At 64.6% G+C, this 20,820-nt stretch overlaps 4 protein-coding genes across 4 annotated transcripts; 2 read left to right on the top strand and 2 right to left on the bottom strand.

The window, feature by feature from the left end:
- Positions 1-2: 2 nt before the first annotated feature.
- Positions 3-7,614, bottom strand: CHLRE_17g741300v5 (uncharacterized protein). The gene is made up of 9 exons (XM_043072652.1): positions 7,375-7,614; positions 7,154-7,286; positions 4,673-6,738; positions 3,858-3,965; positions 3,164-3,598; positions 2,435-2,817; positions 1,988-2,117; positions 1,423-1,646; positions 3-1,031 (listed from the first exon to the last, which is right to left on the bottom strand). Exons 1-9 carry the CDS (start codon positions 7,390-7,392, stop codon positions 779-781), a joined length of 3,750 nt encoding a protein of 1,249 aa, XP_042915111.1. The 5' UTR covers positions 7,393-7,614; the 3' UTR covers positions 3-778.
- Positions 7,615-7,759: 145 nt separating this feature from the next.
- CHLRE_17g741293v5 (uncharacterized protein) lies at positions 7,760-9,470 on the top strand. The gene has a single exon (XM_043072651.1). The coding sequence runs from the start codon at positions 8,262-8,264 to the stop codon at positions 8,874-8,876; it is 615 nt and encodes a 204-aa protein (XP_042915110.1). The 5' UTR covers positions 7,760-8,261; the 3' UTR covers positions 8,877-9,470.
- Positions 9,471-10,164: 694 nt separating this feature from the next.
- On the top strand, positions 10,165-11,140 carry CHLRE_17g741272v5 (uncharacterized protein). Its single transcript, XM_043072650.1, has one exon. The coding sequence runs from the start codon at positions 10,210-10,212 to the stop codon at positions 10,474-10,476; it is 267 nt and encodes an 88-aa protein (XP_042915109.1). The 5' UTR covers positions 10,165-10,209; the 3' UTR covers positions 10,477-11,140.
- A 17-nt stretch (positions 11,141-11,157) lies between these two features.
- On the bottom strand, positions 11,158-20,764 carry CHLRE_17g741250v5 (uncharacterized protein). The gene is made up of 18 exons (XM_043072649.1): positions 20,113-20,764; positions 19,888-19,959; positions 19,502-19,612; positions 19,090-19,239; positions 18,752-18,832; positions 18,412-18,562; positions 18,087-18,178; positions 17,769-17,906; positions 17,268-17,394; positions 16,268-17,075; positions 15,697-15,819; positions 15,031-15,154; positions 14,581-14,652; positions 14,309-14,394; positions 13,563-13,941; positions 13,174-13,266; positions 12,682-12,787; positions 11,158-12,248 (listed from the first exon to the last, which is right to left on the bottom strand). Exons 1-18 carry the CDS (start codon positions 20,530-20,532, stop codon positions 12,061-12,063), a joined length of 3,321 nt encoding a protein of 1,106 aa, XP_042915108.1. The 5' UTR covers positions 20,533-20,764; the 3' UTR covers positions 11,158-12,060.
- Positions 20,765-20,820: the final 56 nt, after the last annotated feature.

The following is a 20,820-nucleotide window of genomic DNA, read 5'->3' as shown; positions in this document are numbered from 1 at the left end:
CAGACAGTGGGACATGCCGGGACCTGCGTCACACTGCGCCGACTCAGTGCAGTCTAATTAATGAAACTAGGCAGCAGGCACCCGTGCCGTGCCGTGCAGTTGTGCGTGTGTGTTAGCGTGACTCAGCATGCCGATCTTGTTGCATCTGCCACCTACATGCGATCGACCTGCTATACCAAACACTGGCATGTGGGTAGCTCAACGCATGCCCAGCTGAATGCACGCCACGCCCGACTGCATACGTGCCCGAACGCACGCCACGCAGGACGGGCAGCTGAAAATGCTTTACAGCCCCAGTACCGCGTCTTCCTTATTTTATCACGCTATCTCCGTCCTAATCCATACCCCCATCCCTGCAGCATGTACCCGACGTTGAGCACGCTTTCGCCTGGGATGCTCACACGGGCTCACGGACCTTGACAGTATCAGCAAATGCAAACAGTAGCTCTTACCCACACGCTTGAGGCCACAGTATCACATTCATCTTCAGGCCACAGCAGGCCGGGTGCGGCCGCGCCGGAGCGCTGGAGGCATCAATGCAGTGACAGCCCAACATACGTTCACAAGTAATGTTAAAAAATAACCCCTCGGCTGACCTCTCTGTGAGCAGGACATCCGGGACCCACCACGCCCCTGCTAGACATCCACACACTCACGCCCTCATCCTCGAAGCTCTAGTTACAAACGTCCTCTGATGCCGTGGGTCATTTGGGAGGGCACCCTTGCCATCCCGAGCACACACACGCATAAATTCCAGATCCAGCTTCCCAGATCCAGATCAAGACGAGGCGGCGGAACCGGAGGCGCCGGAGGCGCCCGACGATGCGCTGGGCCCGCCCGACCTGCCCTTCCCCGCCGCCACTGCCTGCAGGTGCACGCCCGCTGCGCCGCCGAAGCCGGTGGGGCCCCTCTTGTGCTGCTGGCGCTGCTGGTGCATGTGCGCCGCCGCCCGCACCAGCTCTCGGGAGTCCCACAGGTAGGGCTGGGAGTGCACCACCGCACGTGCCCACTGCAGGTCCGTCAGGATGTAGCTGCGGGTTGTGAAGGGAGAGTGTGGGAGGAGGGGGTTGTAAATACCAGCATGTAAATCAGAACTAGCGGAGCACAGGCAGAGGCGTTAATTGCTGAGGCGGTGCGGGGCGGGGTGGGTGCAGAGTTTAGCATACGAAGGGGGGCGCTGAGGGCTGTTGAGGACTTCCGAGTGGCAGGGGTGAGGTGGCGGCTGTGAATGCACTATGAACTGGGTGGGCACGAGGACAGAGCTTGGATGCGTGTGTGACACTAGGCGTTTCTGCCACCACCGCACCAATGGTCCCTCCCTTTTTCGTGACATGCGCCACAGCCGAACTTGCACAACACCGCTCCCGGGCGGAGAGATGGGCCCCCGTGCTTCTGCTCCCTCAATCCCACCCTCCCACTCACCAGCACAGCACCTCGGCCACGATCACGTGCACCACCTTCTCCCGCATCACGTTGGCGTGGATCGCGTGGATCACGTCCCGGTCCGTGCCGTACCGCCCGTCCGTACGCTCCCGGTAGGCGGCGCCGTACCGCCCGCCGTACAGCCCACCGGCGCCTGACGTCAGCAGCTGGTCGAGGGTGCCCGCCAGCGCGCGCCGCTCGCCGTGTATGCGGCCCAGCCAGTCCTGTGTGTGTATTTGTGTGTGTGTGTATGTGCGTGTATTTGTGTGTGTTTATGTTTGTGTAGTAAATGAGCACAAAGGAGAGGGTCGACACTGTGCGTGAATTTTGCAGGATGATGCGTGTGCCATGGCGGGTGTAAGGGGAGGCGGGATCGTACGGACGACAGAACTACCACATGTCGGTATGTGCGGCTGTTGAGCTCAGTCGTACCAACAGGCACGCCGAAAGCCGCCAGATACCAGAATCGGCCTAGTCCCACCGCCGTCCCACAGCAGCAAACAGCCGCGCCCCGGTCGCAGCCTGCAAGACTTCCACAGCCACTCCGCACGCCCAGCCGACTCACGGTGCAGTAGGCGTGCAGCGCCGCACAGTCGCCCAGCTGGCGGTCGCTGAGACCCAGGCCCGCCGCCACACGCAGCCAGTGCTCGGGCTCGGGCGCCGCCGCCTCGCCGGACAGCGTCGTGTCAGCAAACCTGCGGTGGGCGGCGGCCGGGAGAGATGGGAGGAAGTGGGGTGGAGGTGGGGTGGAGGAGGAGGAGTTGGGGAGTTGAAGGGGGAGTGGCAGGAGGAGTGGTGGGAGGAAGAGGGCACGGCAGGGGCGGGAGAGGGCAGGAAGTGGATGGGGGCTGTGAGGAGTGGTAGGAGCTGGGAGTGGCTGGGTGGACAGGCAATGAGTTCGACGGGGGCTGCAATTGCCCTCCTGCCCTCGTCGTTATCCTTCACCGGCCAGCATTGCGCGGGCCTGAAGGTGTGGGCATGTGAGGCACAACCCATGCGGGCCGGCACTCACTTGCAGACCTCGTCATTGGTAAGGTTGAGGTATCGCACCAGCGCCCGAAACAGACCCATCTGCCGCCGCAGCACTGCCACCGCAGGCGTCGTAGCCGGCGCCGCCGCCGCCGCCCGCGCAGCACTGCTGCCGCCGCCGATGATCACCACCGGCCCGGAGCCGCCGCCACCGGCGCCGCCGCCGCCGGGCCGTGACGTGAGCTGCAGCGCAAAGGGCGTGCCGAGCAGGCCATTGCTGGCGCCGCCGCCGCCGCCACCAGTGCTGCTGCCGCCGAGAGCGCTGCCGCTGCCGCCGCCGTCGGCGTCTGTGCCATGCAGCCCGGCCTGCACCTCTTCCTCCACCGCCGCCAGGGACACGCCCAGCTCCAACACCAGCTGGCGGAACTGTTTACACACAAGTGAAGACGTACACAAAACACACAAACACATAATTTAGATGAGGTAGCGGAGGTACTCGCGTGTCCAAGAACACAAGAAGTCACGAAACACTCAGGGGAGTTCAGACGATGTAGGGCCGCACGCGTGGGAGTGTGAGGGGACACATGCGAGACCCGTGCGCACACATATGCAGAGAAAGCGAGGGATGCGAGAAGGTGTGGCATGGGCGAATGAAGTATGAGCACGTGCACGTGAGGCCGTAGCGATTGTTTGGATATGCAGTTGGCAGCCTGTGACGCGAAATGGCCGGCCGGCCCGAGCAGCATCAAAGTCCCGGCAAACAACCACTCACAATCTCGAGTAGCCCTGCTGCCGGCATGGTGGTTAGGGCGGCCATGCTGCTGACGCCCGGCGGCAGTAGCCGGCCCGCAGGAGCCTTGGCTGCAGCAGCGGTTGTAGCAGCCGCGGCACGCACCGCCGCCGGCGCCGCAGAAGGCCCCTGCGCCGCCGCCGCCGCCGTCCACGCAGCCATCTCCACCGCGTCCGCGCTGCCTCCCCCTCCTGTTGCTCCTGCTGCTGCTACAGCCGCTGGCGCCGCCGCAGTAGCGGCAGCAGTGCCAGGGGCAGTAGCTGCTGCAGCCAGTCCTGAGGGCACGATGTACCTCCTTCCGTCGGGCCGGGCGGGCCGGTGTGCGCGCAGCAGCCCCAGCTGCTCGTCCCGCACCGCCACCACCAGCTCCATGACGCGGGAGCGGTCGCGCAGGGCGGCGTTCTCAGCAGCCAGGCGCTGCGGGGGTTGAAAATATGGGGGGTTGCAAAGATGTTTGGAAAAGCGGTACAGGTAGAGGGGGCAGAGGAAGAGAAAAGGAGCGAGGGAGAAAGAGTGTGTGATGTGTCAAGGCCGCCAGCGGCAGGCGCGCCCAAGGCGGCGGAGGGGACAAGGACACGGGAAAGGAAAACGTACATGGGGAGGCATGCTCGTTCCAGTGTGGTTCCAACCACCAGTCCACCACGTGAGTCCGCCTGTCTGGCCGGCCCAATCCTACCTGTATGGCCCTCACTCGGTCCGCCAGCGCCGCCTTGAGCTCGGCCGCCTGCTTCACATGACCGCGAATGCGCTTGGCGTGGGACTGCTTGACCGGAGTGAACACGTCCTGGGGTTGGGGCGAGAAGTTTGGGTTGGGGTTGGGGTGAGGAAGAAGATGGTAACTTTGCAGGACACACATATGCGGAGGTTGGGCGGCACGCGATCGGCGGTCCCAGCTACGGAGCGGCTAACCCCACCGCTCCGTGCGAATCCTCCAACAGGCAAAGCCCCTCACCACCCCACACCACCATCCATCTCTACGACCCCTCACTACCACCCGTCACCGCCACCACCCTTACTATCATCCCTCGCCCACCGGTGGGTTGGCAATGATTTCTTTTGGGATTGGAACGCACTTAAACCCCTTCTTACCACCACCGCCCCCCTCACCACCTCCCCCCGCACCACCGCCCCCCCCCCCCTCTCACCACCACCGCCCCGCCTCACCACCGCCCCCCCCCCCACCACCGCCCCCCCTCACCACCGCCCCCCTCACCACCACCACCGCCCCCCTCACCACACCACACCGCCATCCATCTCTACGACCCCTCACCACGAGGTCCAGCCCCCCTCACCACCACCACCGCTCCGCCCCCCTCACCACCACCACCGCTCCGCCCCTCCTCACCGCCCCCCCCTCACCACCACGGCCCCTCACCACCACCACCGCCCCCCCCACCCCACCCCCCTCACCACCACCCCCTTCACCACACCACACCACCATCCATCTCTACGACCCCTCACCACCGCCCCCCTCACCGCCCCCCCCCTCACCACTAGGTCCAGCCCCGCCAGCAGCTCCTCCGCCGTACGACCACTGCCCGGCGGCAGCGGCGCCAGAGCCGCCGCCGTCGCCGCCGCAGAGGACGCCACACCCGGCCCCGCGCCTCCGCGGCCGCCGCCGCCGGTACCGCCCCAGACCACCAGGCCGCCCATGCCGCCCACGCCGGCCTCCTGAATCAGCTCTGCGAGGATGGCTGAGGGGTTGAGGCCCGAGGACGTTGTCATAGGCACCGCGGCGGCGGTTGGGGTCGGGCGTGGTGGCTGCGCTGTTTGTTGAGGCGGCGGCGGCGCCGCCGCCTGCGGCGGTTGGCTGTTGGCCGGCAGGGTTGCGGCGGTTGGCGGTAGCAGCGGCTGTGCTGGGAGAGGCGAGGACGCAGAGGCCGCACTCTCCAGCGCGGCCGGCGGCGGCGGCGCCGCCGCCGCCGGAACCCCCGCACCAGCTACAGCTGGTGACGGCCCCGCCGCCCCCGACGTCACAGGTGCCGCCTCCACCTCCACCTTTACAGGTGCCGGTTGCAGCCCCGCTGCCGCAGAGCCGCCGCTGCTGCTGACGCCCGGCGCTACCAGCCCAGCGGCGGCGACTCCGCCGCCACTGTTGTTGCCCACACCGCCGCCGCCGCCATTGCCCACACCGCTCGCCGACGTCGAGTGGCGCTTGGGATCTGACCAGGTGACCACCCCCTGCTGCCCCGCAACCCCCGTGGTGACCACCGCCCCCGACCACTGCGGTGCAATGACTGCTACAGCCGCTGGAGGTGCTGCAGCCGGCTGTAGCGCTGCTACTGCCGCCTCCGCCAGGGCTGCGGCTGCTGCTTCTGCCGTGCCAAAGGCAGCCAGCCGCGGTGGCGGCACGCTGGGGCCCGGCGCCGCGGCGATCTGCGGCTGCAGCTGCTGCTGCTGCTGCGGCGGCGGCGGCTGTAGCCAGGTTGGCGGCTGTAGCGCCGCACCGACTGGAGAGGGCGCGGACGCGGCGGAAGAGGACACGCGCGCAAAGCGTGAGCTGGCGCCGTCGCCGTCACCTACTGCTGCTACAGCCACGACGTTTGCGCCGCCCTCGCAGCTACTGCCGGCGTGCTGGGGGCTGTAGGGAGGCCCTGAAGCTGTTGCCGCCGCCGCTGCTGCCGCCGCCGCCGTGCCAGCCGCCACCAACACGTGGTGACTCCCGCCGCTGGAGGTTGCGGCCACGTGGCTATCGGTCAACGCCGCCCCCGCCGAGTGGTCAACGCTGGTCGACGGCGTCTGTACGGTGTACGGCAGCGCGTTGGATTGCGGGTACGGTTGCGGTTGCGGTTGCTGCGGTTGCGTGTACTGGTACTGAGGCTGCGGCGGATATTGTTGCTGCTGGTTGTACTGCTGTTGCTGGTATTGCAGCTGGCCTGCACCGCCCACGCCTGGCCACCCGCCGACTGCTACTGCCGACTGTTGCCATTGTGCGGGCTGTAGCTGCTGCTGCTGCGGCGGCTGCGGCTGCTGCTGCTGCTGCCACGGCTGTTGTTGCCATGGCTGCTGCTGCGGCGGCTGCCACGGTTGCTGCTGCCACGATTGCTGCTGCGGCTGCTGCTGCCATGGCTGCTGCTGCTGCTGCTGCTGCCACGGTTGCTGCTGCTGCTGCCACGGTTGCTGCTGCTGCTGCGACTGCAGCTGGGGCTGCAGCAGGTGCTGAGCAGGTTGCTGTGTCCAGCCTTGTTGCTGCTGCATCTGCAGCGGCGGCTGTTGCTGCTGCCAGTAAGGCTGCTGCTGCTGCTGCTGCTGCTGCTGTTGCTGCTGGAGTTGCGGCGGCAGCAGCCCAGGTCCAGGCTGTGTTGCTACTGCTGGCTGCGGCTGTAGCTGCGGCTGCGGCGCCATGGACAGGGCTCCACCCGGCACCGGGCCCATCCAGCCTGTAGGACCAGGGGCCATGTGGGCTGGGGCTGGGGCGGCGGCAGCGGCAGCCGCCGGCGCGGCATGGCTAAACTGCGCTGCGGCGCCCGCGACGGGGATATGGGCGGCCGTTGTGGCGGGCAGCTGTGGGGCGATGCCGCTGCCAGCGCCCAGCAGGTCGGGGAGCGCCGTCACACCTGCAGGACGTACGTGTGTGCAGCCGGTGGGAGGTGGGGAACGTGACCCCGCGCAATGGACACGTGTGCAAGTAGTCCCGAGGAAGGTGGGAGCAGCTGTGCAATGGCGTGCTGCCATATGCCCCGAGTTCAGCCTCTCCATTCCTGCGCCTCCCGCCTCCCCTTGGGCAGGTGGATGACACTTGTTTGAGCTCGCACACATCAGCCCCCTACATCCCCTCTGTTTCTATTTTGTATCTCTGTGTGGTGGAAACAATGTATCCCTGGGCCACTCACCAAACCTCGAGTTCGTCGGGTGGCTTGCACCTACCAGCCCTACCACTGATGCCGGCCCATGCCTGGTTCGCTAGCGCTCATAACTCCCACCCCTATCCCATATGCAGCTGGTGTGAGTGCTATGCGTGAACGCACGCACCGGCGGAAGTTGCATCGCCACCTGACTCCGCTGTGGCATCCTCGCGTAGCGGGGTCAGGAGCGTGTCCCACTCGCCCAGCAGCATGCCGTCGACTTCATTAAAAGCAGCCAATACGTCATCCAGTTCCACATCCTGTTATCAATGAAAGCAAAGGACAGCTCAGGAGTCGCGGGAAAGCACCCTGGCGTCATCCGATGTAAGGCCTCTCATGAGCACTTGCCGAGAATTCAAAATCCATCGAGCCTCAAGCGTGATGAAATACGTCTACAATTTGGGATGCGCTATGGCGCTGGCTATGGAGTCAAGCTCGTATTGTTGCAAACGCCCACAATCAAAACCTGTCGAGTTCGGGTTTGCTTCTGCATGAATAAGATACTGTAGACGACAAACTAAATATGCACATTCAAACAAAACGGTCAAGGGAGGTTCAACGACCAGGTCGGACGGCCACAACGCCCATCTTCAGATTTTGGACTGTGTCAAAAATCGGGTTTGGGGGCGCCAATGGGGCTGCCGAGTTCGGCCCATGCGCATGGGTGGGAGCATGGTCGAGGTGTGGATAGAGTAAGGGATGTTGAACCAATTTCCAGGTTGTTTCTTATCTACGGTCTTACTAGCTCTTTACACGGCGAGCCGAGACAGGTTCAGGCCGGCCACGCGTTGGGCCAGTGTGCCGGCGGAGTAGAATCGAGTTTGACGTCTTGCGTAGTTTTACTTCCTTCGTGGGTAGCGATTCAGGCTAGGGGGGCGGTAGGCGCGGCGCTGGCCCGTCTTTCGCAATGTGGCCTCCGGCTCCGGTGACCTCGAGGCTAAGCGAGCATGGCTTCAAACGTGTCTTGGGATGACACCCGAGCGCACGCAGTCACAGCGGCTCATTGTTGCTAACGGGATGCCCGCCTCCATCTCAGGTCTATACCACCGGCGGGCTCGTCGTCGGCAGCCCGACAGGCTCAGGACGCCGACAAGGCCACTCGTGCAGACGCTTTGGCTGACTTCCACGCGGCAGCAGAGCAGTCGACTTCAAAGAGGAGGCTAAATGCGACACCCTGGAGCAGCTGGATAAATCTGGGCGAGCTGTAGATACAGCAGGCCGGCAGCACGGCGGAGATGGCGGGGCATGCACACGGGGGCAAGCCGTGCGAGGGCCAGGGGGGCGCGGGGGCCGCCGGGGCCAGCCCGCCAGGCGCGCTGGGAGTGACCGGGGCGGGAGGGACGACGGGTTCGGGAAGACCGACGGCCACTCTGCAGCAGCACCACCACCACCACCACCACCACCAGCACCACCACCACCACCACCACCACCACCACCACCACCACCAGCAGCAGCAGCAGCAGCAGCAGCAGCACCACCACCACCACCACCACCACCACCACCACCACCACCAACAACAGCAGCACCAACAGCAGCAGCAGCAGCAGACTCAGCTGCAAGTGACCGGGGCACCAACTGCTGGCGTTGGTGCCAGCCGCCTCCACGGGGATGGGGCTGGCCGCCGGACTGCGGCCGGCCGCCGGTGCGCTGGCGGCGGCGCAGTTGCCGAAAGCCTCTGGCCAAGCCTACCCGTGCTTCAGGGCGTGGACCATTCCGGGCCGCCGGGCGTCAAGCGGCCTAACCTTCACTCAGTGCCCGGTCCTGGACCCGCGCCGCACAACCCGCAGCTCTACGGCATCGTCATCACAAAGATCCGGCAGGGCGCCGCCGCCGGGGCCCACCGGCGCTAGCTACCATCGGCTTCCGTAGAGGGCTTGCCCGGCCCAGCCCCATGTGGGCCTGCCCGTTCGTCTCCCGGGCCTGCGGCAGAGCCGGCTCCTATGGAAGGCTTGCTGGTGAGCTGGCGGCGCGTTGTTGTTGCCTTGCTAGTCGGTGTGGGGAAAGCAGGGGCACAACCGTAGTGGCAAGTCCCAGCGCGGGTACCTCTTAGATCCTTCCTCAGGGTTACAGAGGCGCTGATGCACGTTACGGTCCCCTGCCGCCGGGGTATCGGGGCGTTTGGGCGGTCACGTAACGAGCCCCCTTCCTCGGGGCCCCCTGCGGTGGGCAGAGGCGTGGGCTGCCACGACACGGCAGCAGGTTGGGCGGGTTGATGTGTATTAGAGGAGGGGCGTGAATGGGGCGGATCACAGGCGGAGAGTAACGGAGTTGGACGGGGTTCGACCGGGGAGAGTAGGGGAGAGTAACGGAGAGTAACGGAGAGGAACGGAGAGTAACGGAGTTGAAGAAGGTGGCGTCGGGGTAGGACTAAGGGCACCCTCCTCGGGTAGAGGCGCTGATGCACGTTACGGTCCGCTGATGCACGTTACGGTCCCCTGCCGCCGGGGTCATTGGGGCGCTTGGCCGGCGTTAGGGCCCCCCTCCTCGGGGAGACAGAGGCGCTGATGCACGTTACGGTCCCCGCCCCAAGGGGGTGTGGTGTTTACGGGCTGCCGCCTAGTGCCTACTCCTTCCCACAGGTTCTGCCATCAATCCATCGGCGTTCTGGACCCGTCGGCAAGGCGCTACATGGCCTTCCGGCACCCCGGCACAAACGCCATTCAGCGTTGGGTGGCGCCAGCCAGAGCCCCGCCATCCCGCGCCCCCTCCTGTCATGCTCGGCTTCGGCCACTCCGTCGCCTCAGCTCCCACCTCTCGTTCGCCTAACCGAGGCGGCCGTCGCTGACTTGCAGTTCTGGCTGGGGCTGCTTGACTGCGACTGCGCATCGCGGTAGACCTCAACATGGTGTTGGGGGTTTTGAGGACCCCGACGGGGCGGTGGTCTACATCGATGCAAGCGCAGGGCTGGCAGGCGGCGCCCTTGACCTATAGTGCGGCGGCCGCCCGTACTGGCGGCGGCGGCGTACCCCGGCGGCGTGTTCGTGTGCCGGCGCTGCCTGCTGGCGGATGCGGCGCTGGAGGAGCTGGCGGGAAGGGCTGTGGCGGCGGTGGCGGAGTCGTCCGCAGAGACGTACCAGTTGCACCGCCGCCGCGTAGTGCAGTACGCGGAGTCGGTACTGCGTATTCAGCACACGCAGTCTCCCGCGCGGCCCGGGCACGGACCTTAACCGCGCACACGTCTGCATGTTCCTGGCCTGGGCGGTGCAGAGGTACGCTGTCAGCACCACCGACGGCACACTTTCGGCCCTGTCGGACTGGCAACGGGCCCGGGGCGTCCCAGCGGCAGCAGCCATCCGCCGAGACCCGATGGTGCGGCGCCTCGGGGTGCAGATTCAGCTGGAGGCCGCGGGCTCGGTGGCGGCCCAGCCCCAGATGAAAGCCCCCGTTCCCGATCGGGCTGCTGGTATGGCTCGTGGCTTGGCTGGGCACCACCAACGTCTCTTGCTGTAGCGCAGCAAGCTGGCCGGGCGGCAGCTGCAGGACGTGTGGTACCAGGCGGACCAGAAAGGGGGCGGAGCCACACTGGAGGCGGTGCGGCGTTTTGTGACGGTGCGGCGTTTTGTGACGGTGCGGCGTTTTGTGCAGCCGGGGGCGGGGGCGCGCATGCGGATTGTGGGCCGGATGTGACCGGCCAACTGAGGGTGGGGGGAGTGGCCTCCGCATGCGCCGAGAAGGGGTGCGGAACGGGCGAGCTCGCCGGCCGCGGCCGGCGGGGCAGCACGGTTCTTCCCCCACCCTGATGTTGGCGTCTCCCCCGGGGGCAATACAGTTGTGCCTCTTTAATGTTTGGAAAGGAGGTGTAGGTAGGGAGGTTGTGACACACGGGTGGCGGATGTGGGACATGCACGATCGGAGACAGAGACGGGAGAGACACGCCGGGTTGGGGGCTGAGACGGACTTTATATTGCAGTTGTGCGTATTTCCCAACGCTTCTGGTCTCGGAATCAATAAGGCCGGAGAGTGCAGCCCATTGCGAAGCAAAATTCAGATTTTGGACTGTGTCAAAAATCGGGTTTGGGGGCGCCAATGGGGCTGCCGAGTTCGGCCCATGCGCATGGGTGGGAGCATGGTCGAGGTGTGGATAGAGTAAGGGATGTTGAACCAATTTCCAGGTTGTTTCTTATCTACGGTCTTACTAGCTCTTTACACGGCGAGCCGAGACAGGTTCAGGCCGGCCACAACGCCCATCCTGTGCCCATCATGCTCGACACGCGTGCGCATGGGTTCCAAGGGGGGAGGCGAATCGGTGTGTGCACGTAAACAGCGGCCATAGTTACCACACGACCTCCATTCGTTCCCAACAGCAGGGACGTGCGGGACCCCGCTTTGGCCCTGCGCAATGCTCCCATGCTACCTTGCCTGGCATCTACACTGCTGGCGCAGTGCCTGTGCCCGTTGACACGCATCGGCGGTTGGATGCCCCGTCGCCTTGACAGAGACCAAGTGAGGGTGTACGCGTGAGGCGGATGGTAGGTGATAGCGATTCGAGCCTGGAGTCAGCGAGGAGCATGGCCGCATGTCAACATGTCGATCGTCGCACACCAGCCGCCCACCCGCCAATATGAGCAACGCGTAATGTCCACATTACTTGTATCACGCGCAAACGCGCCAAGCCCTGTCTTGCGATGCGTGCCGTGTAAAAGTGAGCGAGCACAAGGGCCCTTGGTAAGGGGCACTAGCTATCAAACCTTGGCAGCGTCGTGTCAGCGAACTTGCCTCGACGCATCGAATCGTCCGCCCCGGTTCAAACCCCAAGCCAATACAGGTTCTCCCTTTCAACCTTCCATGGGATTGGTACTAGACGGTAGCGGCAACCAGATCGGGGCAGAATTCGGTGGCAACGACACGTCCCGTCGTGTAAACATACACCCGCACTTCCTCTCGGGTTTGGCGGCCCACCACGGCGCCACCAGCCGCAACTGCACCCCATCAGCCGCACACGCTAGCAACCATATCCAGCCACATCCACCCAGACGTCCGCTTCCCTTCGCAACGCCCCCGCAGTTTTCGCGTTCCTCCGCAGAAGCAACCGCGCTACCGCAGTACACCGCTGCCTGGCGCCGCCGACATGAGTGGCGCCAACGGCGCAGCCGCAAAGGACCGCGCCGTCTGCTCGGGCGGGGGCACACCGTACAGGGTGGTGCGCTGGCGCGGGCTGCGGCCGGCGGCGCGGATGATGTGCTCCATGCGCGGCGGCGGCAGCTCCTGTCCGTGGGAGGCTCCTGCAGGTGTGCCAGCGGGGTCTTCCTTTGTGTATTTTTTGTGTGTATGTGTGTGTGTGTGTGTGTGTGTGTGTGTGTGTGTGTGCACATGTGTGTTGTGCTGAGCGCAAGGAAAGGTGTTAGCGTGACACCAAGCAAGTTAGCAAGCGGTGTAATTGTGGTATGCGTGATGAGTGTGTGTGACTTGGCGTGCCGGTGTCGCGCGCATTCGCAAGGCAAGCTGCGAGCTAGCTGGCGTGTGCTGAGCTGGGAAACCCGCATGAGCCTGCACTCCCTAGCGCCCCCCACCTCCAAATCCTATACCCACCGACAAGACCAATGTCCCAGCAGGCCGCAGGATCATCCGCCGTGCCCCTCGTAAGGCCCGCCGCCCCTCCGTCTCCCGCCGCCCAACCCCAATCATCCAACACCTCGCGCAGCGCCGCCTGCTCACCGGCTGCGCGCGTGATGGTTTCGTTCATGATGCTGCCGCCCATGTCGTTGCAACCCGCCGCCAGCAGCTGCGCCGCCCGGCCCGGACCCATCTTGACCCAAGAGGCCTGTGCGGGTGGGGTGGGATGACGGAGCGGGCAGCAAAAATGCAATGGGGCGGGGCGGAGGGCACGGGCAGAGGGTGAAGGCAAAGGGTGGGAACGCTGCTGAGGGCGGATAGGCGCAAATACGAGATCCACTCAGATCGAGGCGGCCTGCAGCGGGTGCGTATGTTATGCGCCTGGAACAGTGGAAGTGCTTCTTCCCACGCGAAAAGCCAAAGTACGTGCATGAACCGGATCTGGACAGCGTGTCGCCGCCTCCCCCACCCACTACAGCCCGCCCGACTACCTATGGTGATGTACCACAGCTCGCATACGGCATGCGGCTGCAGTTTCTCCTTGCAGCGCGACTGTTTCCTTACGGGATTGGTTCAAAGTTAACCCCCACCCACCTGGATGTTAGGGATGTGTGGGTGCAGCGCCAGTCGCGCCACGGCGTGGAGCAACAGCCCCTCGTGCAACGTGGGGCCGCGCCGGGACCGGCCCTAGGGGAAGGCAGGAGGCACGGGTTTGCAGCAGCGGTTGTAGGAGCGGTTGAAGCAGCATGATTCGGCATCAACCACGGCAGAGTGCAGTGGGGCAGGGAGTTGCGATTGCGAGGCTGAGACATCACACGTACTGGCGGCGCGCGTGGGGCAGAGCCGCGTTGCAGGGCGGGGCAGAGGCCGTGCACATGTCAGCCCCTCACGTTTGCGCGCGCATGGGCCAGGTGCCACATACACACACACACACACGCCCTTTTCCCCGCATGAACACCACACCCTTGTCGCAGTCCACGCACCTTGAGGTAGATGGGCGCCTCCATGTGTACGAACGGCAGTGGCACGAACTCCGTGAAACCCACTCCGCCTCCTCCACCTCCCCCGCTGCTACTACTGCTGCTACTGCCGCCGCCAGCCGCCAGCCGCTCCGCCTGCTGCTGCAGCCGCCGCAGCTCCATCAGGTGTCCGGCCCACGCCGCCGGCCCCTCCTCCACGCTTCCAAACATTATCGTGGAGGTGGTCCGAAGCCCCACCGCGTGTGCCGCGGCCACCACCTGCCCCCATTCCGCCGTACTGAGCTTGTCCGGGCACAGCACGCCCCGTACGGCATCGTCTAGCACCTCGGCTGCCGTACCAGGCAGGCTGCCCAGGCCAGCTGCCGCCAGCTTCTCCAGGTAGCTGTGCGAATCGGGGGATGGGGTTGGGGTTGGGGTGGGTTCATATGGCCGAGCCCAACGAACACGGTAAGTCCCATGGGGGGTAGCCGTTCATGTTAAGAACGGAGTGAATAAATTGCAAGTGTGAAGTGCCGACGTTTAAGGCGGGCATGGGGATACAAAGTCAGGGCAGCTGTGCATGACAGACAGGAAGGAGAGGAAGAGCGATCAAGGGAACATTGTGATAACCAGCGATCTGGGCCGGGGTTCGCCGTGAGGGGCCCTGGCAAGCCTCTCGCGGCTGCCCCAAACGACAGCGCGGCAAGCCCGTGCCTTGAAGCCCCTACAGTGCTAATACCCACGCGCTGCCGCGGCGGCCGGGCGCTCACCGCTCGTAGCTGAGCCCCAGGCTGGCCGCCCCGTGCGCCACCTCCAGCGGGCTGAAGGCGTGCACGTGGATGCGTGGTGCGCCCTCCTGTCGACACACACACACAAACACACACACACACACACACACACACACACACACACACACACACACACACACACACACACACACACACACACGCGTTTGTGAGGGCATGTGGGGGCACCAATGCGTGTTATGGGACGGAGTTCTTTTCGCCATTCTCACTGTTCCATTACATACACACACACGCACCTTGGCCGCCCCCAGTATCCTCAGGTAGGTGTCGCCTGTGAAGTCGGGGTGGATTCCGCCCTGCATGCACACCTGCACGTGCATGGGTGCGTGTGCGCGTGTGGGCGGTTATAACCACACGTCAAAAACAGTGCATGTGTGTGTGTGTCTTTGTGTGCACAGGCGCATGGTAACGAAGTCACACCAAGTCACACAAAGCGCACGTCACTCCAACACACCCGAGCGACAAAACCGGGGAAGCACCCATCATGCGAACCTTGCCTGCAGCACCCCCTCCCCCCGTGCCCTCCCCCCCCCACACACACCAAAATGCACACGTGCACACGCTCACACACAGAGACACATCAACACGAATGTTACAAACACCCTGTGCCTGTGCCCTCTAGCACACACATGGACACAAACCCGCGCTCTCGAAACACGTAAACACAAACAAACACGCCCGCTCGCCTCTGTGGCGCCTCGCTCCCACGCCTCCTCCGCACGCCTGCTGATCTCCTCCAGCGGCACCACGTAGGCAGGTCCCCGCAGCGCCTCGGCCGCCTTGCCCTTGGAGAAGGCGCAGAAGGAGCACCTGCAGGTGGGGTACATTCATAACTAGTTAAGGAAGTGGTAGACCGTGGGGGGGCTTACATTCATGATTAGTTAAGGAAGTGGTAGACCGTAGACCATCGGGAAGGATTATAATTACCAGCCCAATCTTAGCCAAAATAGCGGAGCACCGGACAGTTGCAAGCGACAGTAGGAGGTTTGGACAGATGGGGAGGGGGTGTGGGTGCGTGCGAGGGAGAGGGGGATCGGCAATGTTGGTGAGGGAGTGGAGCAGAGGCTGCGGAGGCGTACGTGTGGAAGCATTGGAGCACAGGCGCAGGAGCAGCGTGGTGGACCAAGATTAGGGGACGAGCCAGTAGAGTGACGACAGTATCAGTAAGTGAACGCGGGCAACTGTGGAGCCGGGGTCTGCAGTGCGACCTCGCCGTCTGCATGTGCATCCGTGAGTGCCCTTTGACGTACAATGCCTTGCATCCCCGTTGCTCTTCATCAAGTCACCCAAAATGTCACTAAACCTCCCATACACGTCACAAAATCTCCCATACATGTGTCTCCCACTCTCACTTGTAGGTACAGACGTTGGTGTAATTGATGTTCCGATTCACAACATAGCTCACGTCGTCGCCGCACATGCGCCGCCGCAGCAGGTCGGCGGCAGCACACACCGCCGCGTGGTCGGCACCTCGGCTGCACGCGCGCATGGGTGCACGGGCGCACATATGCACACAGCCTCAGCCACCACATGCGAACGTGTACACATGCGCTTTTACTGATGCAGACTCGTAAAGTGCTTGCTGGGCGCTGGCTCGATGCCAGTTTGTTATTGATTTTCCGTATGAGAGCCGCAGCACTGTCCGTGCGTGTGCGTTCATGTATTTTGCATTTCAGTTATGTGTCCTAAAACACTAAACGAAGGGAATGACAAAACGGAAGGAGTGGCCATATGTCATAGAAACGTAGGGGGGCCTCACGCAGTGCTGCCGATGCAAGCGGGCGTGATTGTGGCGGTCAACCCCAGAGAGCTTGGGTAAACCCCAGCGAGCGCGCGTGTCCACAACAAGCCTATCGCAAGCACACGCATGCCGCCCATCGGTCACACGTAAGCGGTACCCCTACCTCATTCTTGCCCCCTCACCTGCGCAGCAGCAGCTCGATCTCCTCCCGCTGCAGCGGCCGCCCGCCCTCCACCACCCCCTCCAACAGCCGCGTCACTGGGCGCGAGGGCTCGCGCGGCGCGGGGAACCCCAACAGCGCGCCGTCCTCGCCCACCGCCACACGCCAGCCGCCACCCGGCCCAGGCCGCCGCGGCGGCGGCACACTCGGCCGCGTCGCTGCCGGCTGCTGGTGCTGCTGATGCGTCGCGGAGGGCAGTGCGGGCGGCGATGAAGAGGAGCGAGGTGGGGAGGAGGCAGGCGCGGACGCCACCGCTTGCGGCGACTGGGTTGCGGTGTCTGATTGTAATGTTGGTGATGGTGGCGATGACGCTGCCGCTGCCGCCTCGCCTTCGGCCGCCTCGCCGTCTGCCGCCTCCGGCCGACCCGCTACCCACTCGCTGGCCCGCAGCCAGCCCGAGCTGTCCGCCGCCCGCAGCACCGCCGCACCGATGCTGGCGCTGCCGCCATTGAAGTCCAACCAGCCGCTGCTACTGCCACTGCCGCTGCTACTGCCACTGCCGCTGCTACTGCCGTTGCCACCCGGCGCAGCTGCTACAGCCGCTCCTGCTGACCCCGCTGATGCTACGTGAGCCGCCATGTTGTTGTTGCTGTCGCTGCTGCTACTGCCGGCGTGGGCCGGCGTGGCGAGCAGGCCCAGGTAGGCTGGGTAGGTGGGCAGGCGCGGCAGTAGCAGCTTTCCGGCGGCGGCAGTAGCGGCGGCCAGCGGTGCCAGGTGCGGCCAGGGCCGGTCCGGGTTCACAAAGTCCCGGGTGATTGGCGAGATGCCGCCTGCGAGGGGCAGTAAGTACGGATGTGACAATGGGTGAGGACAAATTGAAGGGTGCGCTGGCAGTGACCGCCGCGCCCTTGCACCTGCGGTAGCCCTCCAAGCCAGTGAATGTAATTTGCAATGGTTGCTCTTGAAGGATGACCACACTTCAGCAGTTGCCGCACTCACACCCAACCTGTACGCCTACCCACCCCAGTCGTTGATGCCTGCATCCAGCAGCGCCCGCCACCCGGCCGCCGGCGCCGCCTCCGCCTCGGCCGCACCGCCCACACCGCCCTCGGCCTCGGCGCCCTCCAGCGGCGTCAGGTTCGGCGGCGCCTGTCAACACACGTGAAAGTGGGCGGGTGGATGGAAAAGGACATTGCCGCACACACAGAAAACGTGCAGGAACCGCCGCCCCTAGCCCTTCATCCACCGCCCTCATCCCAGCGGGCACGTAAGTCCAAGTTAGAACTGACCCACACACACACACACACACACACACACACACACACACACACACACACACACACGCGCACAGACATGCACACACCCACACACACAGCCTGGACGCGCTGACGGCGGCGGTGTTGGACTTGGTGGCCGCGGCCGACGCCTACCCAGGTGCGCCACGTGTTGGGTGCTCACTGGAACCCCAGGACGCAAGGCCCTAGGAGGCCGCATGCCCAAGCATAACATAAACACGCACGCACCTGGATGTTCATGTCGGGTCCGAACATGACCCGCGCCGCCGCCACCGCCCACTGCAGCTCCGACAGCGGCGGCGAGGGCGCCCCCGCGCTGCCCATGGGCGTGCCGGGCTTGGCCACGAAGTTCTGGATGATAAGCTCCTGCGCGTGCGTGTGTGGGTGGGGCCAGGGGTGTGTGTGTACGGTATGTGTGTGTCGGCTGTCGGCTGTCGGATACGGGAAGCGCGTAGACTGCAGGTCGACGTACAAACGCATGCGCACACACGCACATACGCACGCGCACGTACGCACACACGCACACACACTCACTCACAAACGCACCTGTATGTGGCCGTACTTGCGATGCAGCCGCTGCAGACACGCCAGCGCGTGAAGGCGGTCGGCACGGCTGTCGCCAATGCCCACCAGCAGCCCTGCGCAGTGTGTGTGTGCGTATATGTGTGTGTGTGTGTATGCAGCACACGGAGAAAGACAGGTGACGGAGGGCGGTGACGGCGGTGACAAATAGGTGCCGGCGGGCGTACACATTTCACGCATGCGAGGGAGCGCACGAAGGGGAACTCCCTGAGATTGTGGGTGTGTGTGCGTGTGTCGATGCAAGGCACGCGTGTGTGCGCGATGACCCAGCATCTGTAGGTGCACGTACCCGACGTGTACGGCACACCCGCCCGTCCCGCCGCCTCAATGGTGGCCAGGCGGGCGGTGGGGTGCTTGCTGCTACAGCCGTGGTGCGCGGCTCCGGGCTGTAGCAGGTCCAGGCAGGTGCTCTCCAGCATCAGGCCCTGGCTGGCCGACACCTGTGTGGGGTTTGGCAAGCGGTGAGGCGGAGGGGAGGCCGGCAAGTCTGAAACTGGAGCAGTGCGCAATGTGTATCTGCGAACGAGCGCGTGCTTCTTTCCTTTTGGGCACTCTAGAACACACACGCTCACACACACACACACACACACACACGCTCACACACACACACACACGCGCGCCGGCCGCACCCTCTTGAGGCGGCTGATCTCCGCCTCCGTCATGACGCCCGCGTTGATGTGCGGAAGCAGCCCCGTGCGGCTGTACACGGCCTGCAGGGCGGCAGGGCGGCAGGGTTGCGAGCAAAGAGCAGTGTTAGCAAGCACACAGTTGTTGCCTCGTGCTCGTGCCGTTAACATTGTGGCCCATCGTGACACATGACTGCCTATACACACACGCCCACCCGCTCCCCGCGCTTGCATCTGTCGCCCCTGCCTGTGCTCCGCCGCTAGCCTGGCTTGGTCAGGCCTAGTTTGGGCTGGTATTTGCAACCCCACACACCCGACATTTGGCCCGCACGCCTGCCTACCTGCGCCGCCGCCTCCACGTACTCCAGAGTGCTGCCGTACCCCAGCTCCGCCAGCTCGGCCCCCGCCTCCTCCCGCCACGTCAGCTCGGGCCGGTCGCCCAGTGTAAGCAGTGCCTCGCTGCAGCCCGCGGCCGCACCCAGCTCCGCCACCTGCACCACCCGGTAAAAGCACGGCACATGTGGCGCCTAGGATTGGAGCAGGGGGCGCGCAGCAGCGCGTGGGCAGTCGTAGGTAGGCCTGCCCGACACACACGCACAAACCTGTCTTGCGTGCGCCCCCTGCCCTTGCACTTATTGACACGTAGACCGCACGCACCCACACGACCTCGAGCAAGCATGCACACACACACACACACACACACACGCACACGCACACGCACACGCACACACCCCCTGTACGGCCCGCCCGCACCTGCAACACCTCGTCCAGCGTCATGTAGGCGCGGCGCCCCGGCCGCGGCTGCGTCACGAAGGTGCAGTAGCCGCAGCGGTCGCGGCACAGGCGCGTCAGAGGCAGGAACACCTGCGGGCGGAAGCGTGGGGGCGTGGGGAAGGCGCTTGAGAGGTGACCTGTGGACTGATTGCAGATCGTGGACCTGTGGACTGATTGGAGTGAGATCGTATGGGAGGTCCGGATCGTGAATATTGCACTAGCACTGCCGTACTCCACCTGGCCAACAGGTGGCCAGGTGCTGAGCACACGGTCTAGATTCGCACTGCCGTGAGCGCTGCAGCAGACCGTGTTACTCCGCTGCCATGCGCCTTTCCAATTCCCCGCAAATGCCATCGCCTCCGCACCTTGGGCGAAAATGTCACGACGTTGGCGTGGCGTGGCCGCTGGTCGCGCAGGCTGGCAGCCTGTGCCATGAGCTGTGGGGGTGTGGGAGATGGAAGTCACGTGAAACGCATCACCATCCATGAATATAAGGCCGCAACGCATACCCACAGCACACGCACATATGCTGTACCCACACATACACACACAGCCACACACCATCACATATACACATATTGGTTTATCACCTGCTCCAGGGGCGCCTCCAGCATCCAGCCGTGCTCCCGCAGCACCTCCCCCATGTCCGGCATGGGCGTGCGCAGCGGGTCGTGCAGCGGCAACCCGGCGCCAGTACCTGTCGTGGCGGCGGCAGCCGGCGGCGGCGGCACGCCTGCAGGCCCTGCAGCTGAGCCGGTGCCAGCTGGTGTTATTGGCTGATGCGCAGGCACACAGGCGGGCGGCGGGGCTGCTCGCCGGTTCGGCTCCGCAGGCCGGGGGCAGCGGCTGTGTACAGCTCGGGTCCTGCCGTTGCTTATCAGGCGGTGCCCAGGGCGCGGCGCACACGGCAGCGGCCGGCAGGCTTCAGCTCCAAACGCTCCTGGAGCACCTCGCTGCTGTGTTCTTGTTCCGGGGATTGGAAGCCCCAGCCCCACACCCGTCGAGGCCATCCCGACCGGTAGGCTGGCGCGCGCCTGAGCGTGGCTGGCCGTCAGGTGTGTGGTGCGCAGAGGCTGCTGCGGGCTCCGTGTTGTTTGAGACCGGCGGGCTTACACGCGAGCCTGAAACTGCAATTGCGTGCTCGATGGCTCACAGGCAGTGGCAGTTCCGAGGTGGTGGCTCTTGCAGAATTGCATTTGTATGTTATCGAGCTTACTGTGACCAGCCACACAACACTGCCCTTTTCACCAAATGCACAGCTATGCATGCAATTGTAAGTTTGTCAAGCAGCGACTACG

Source organism: Chlamydomonas reinhardtii, chromosome 17 (genome assembly GCF_000002595.2).
Source record: "Chlamydomonas reinhardtii strain CC-503 cw92 mt+ chromosome 17, whole genome shotgun sequence".
In the NCBI taxonomy this organism is placed as follows: Eukaryota; Viridiplantae; Chlorophyta; class Chlorophyceae; order Chlamydomonadales; family Chlamydomonadaceae; genus Chlamydomonas; species Chlamydomonas reinhardtii.
Note: the sequence above shows the minus strand (reverse complement) of the source record. Positions and strands in the feature narration are given on the sequence as shown.

Bases quoted from the DNA above. Each gene is read 5' to 3' on its own strand.
- CHLRE_17g741250v5 (XM_043072649.1), bottom strand. From the start codon at position 20,532: ATGGCCTCGACGGGTGTGGGGCTGGGGCTTCCAATCCCCGGAACAAGA. The intron at 18,563-18,751 runs GTGCGGCCGGCG...AACCCCACACAG, and splicing joins AGATCAGCCGCCTCAAGAGG to GTGTCGGCCAGCCAGGGCCT. The intron at 17,395-17,768 runs GTGCGTGCGTGT...GTGTGTTGACAG, and splicing joins GACCCGACATGAACATCCAG to GCGCCGCCGAACCTGACGCC.
- CHLRE_17g741293v5 (XM_043072651.1), top strand. From the start codon at position 8,262: ATGGCGGGGCATGCACACGGGGGCAAGCCGTGCGAGGGCCAGGGGGGC.
- CHLRE_17g741272v5 (XM_043072650.1), top strand. From the start codon at position 10,210: ATGTTCCTGGCCTGGGCGGTGCAGAGGTACGCTGTCAGCACCACCGAC.
- CHLRE_17g741300v5 (XM_043072652.1), bottom strand. The intron at 3,966-4,672 runs GTGAGGGGGGGG...CCCCAACCCCAG, and splicing joins TGGCGGGGCTGGACCTAGTG to GACGTGTTCACTCCGGTCAA. The intron at 2,818-3,163 runs GTGAGTGGTTGT...GTGTGTAAACAG, and splicing joins CAGCAGGGCTACTCGAGATT to TTCCGCCAGCTGGTGTTGGA.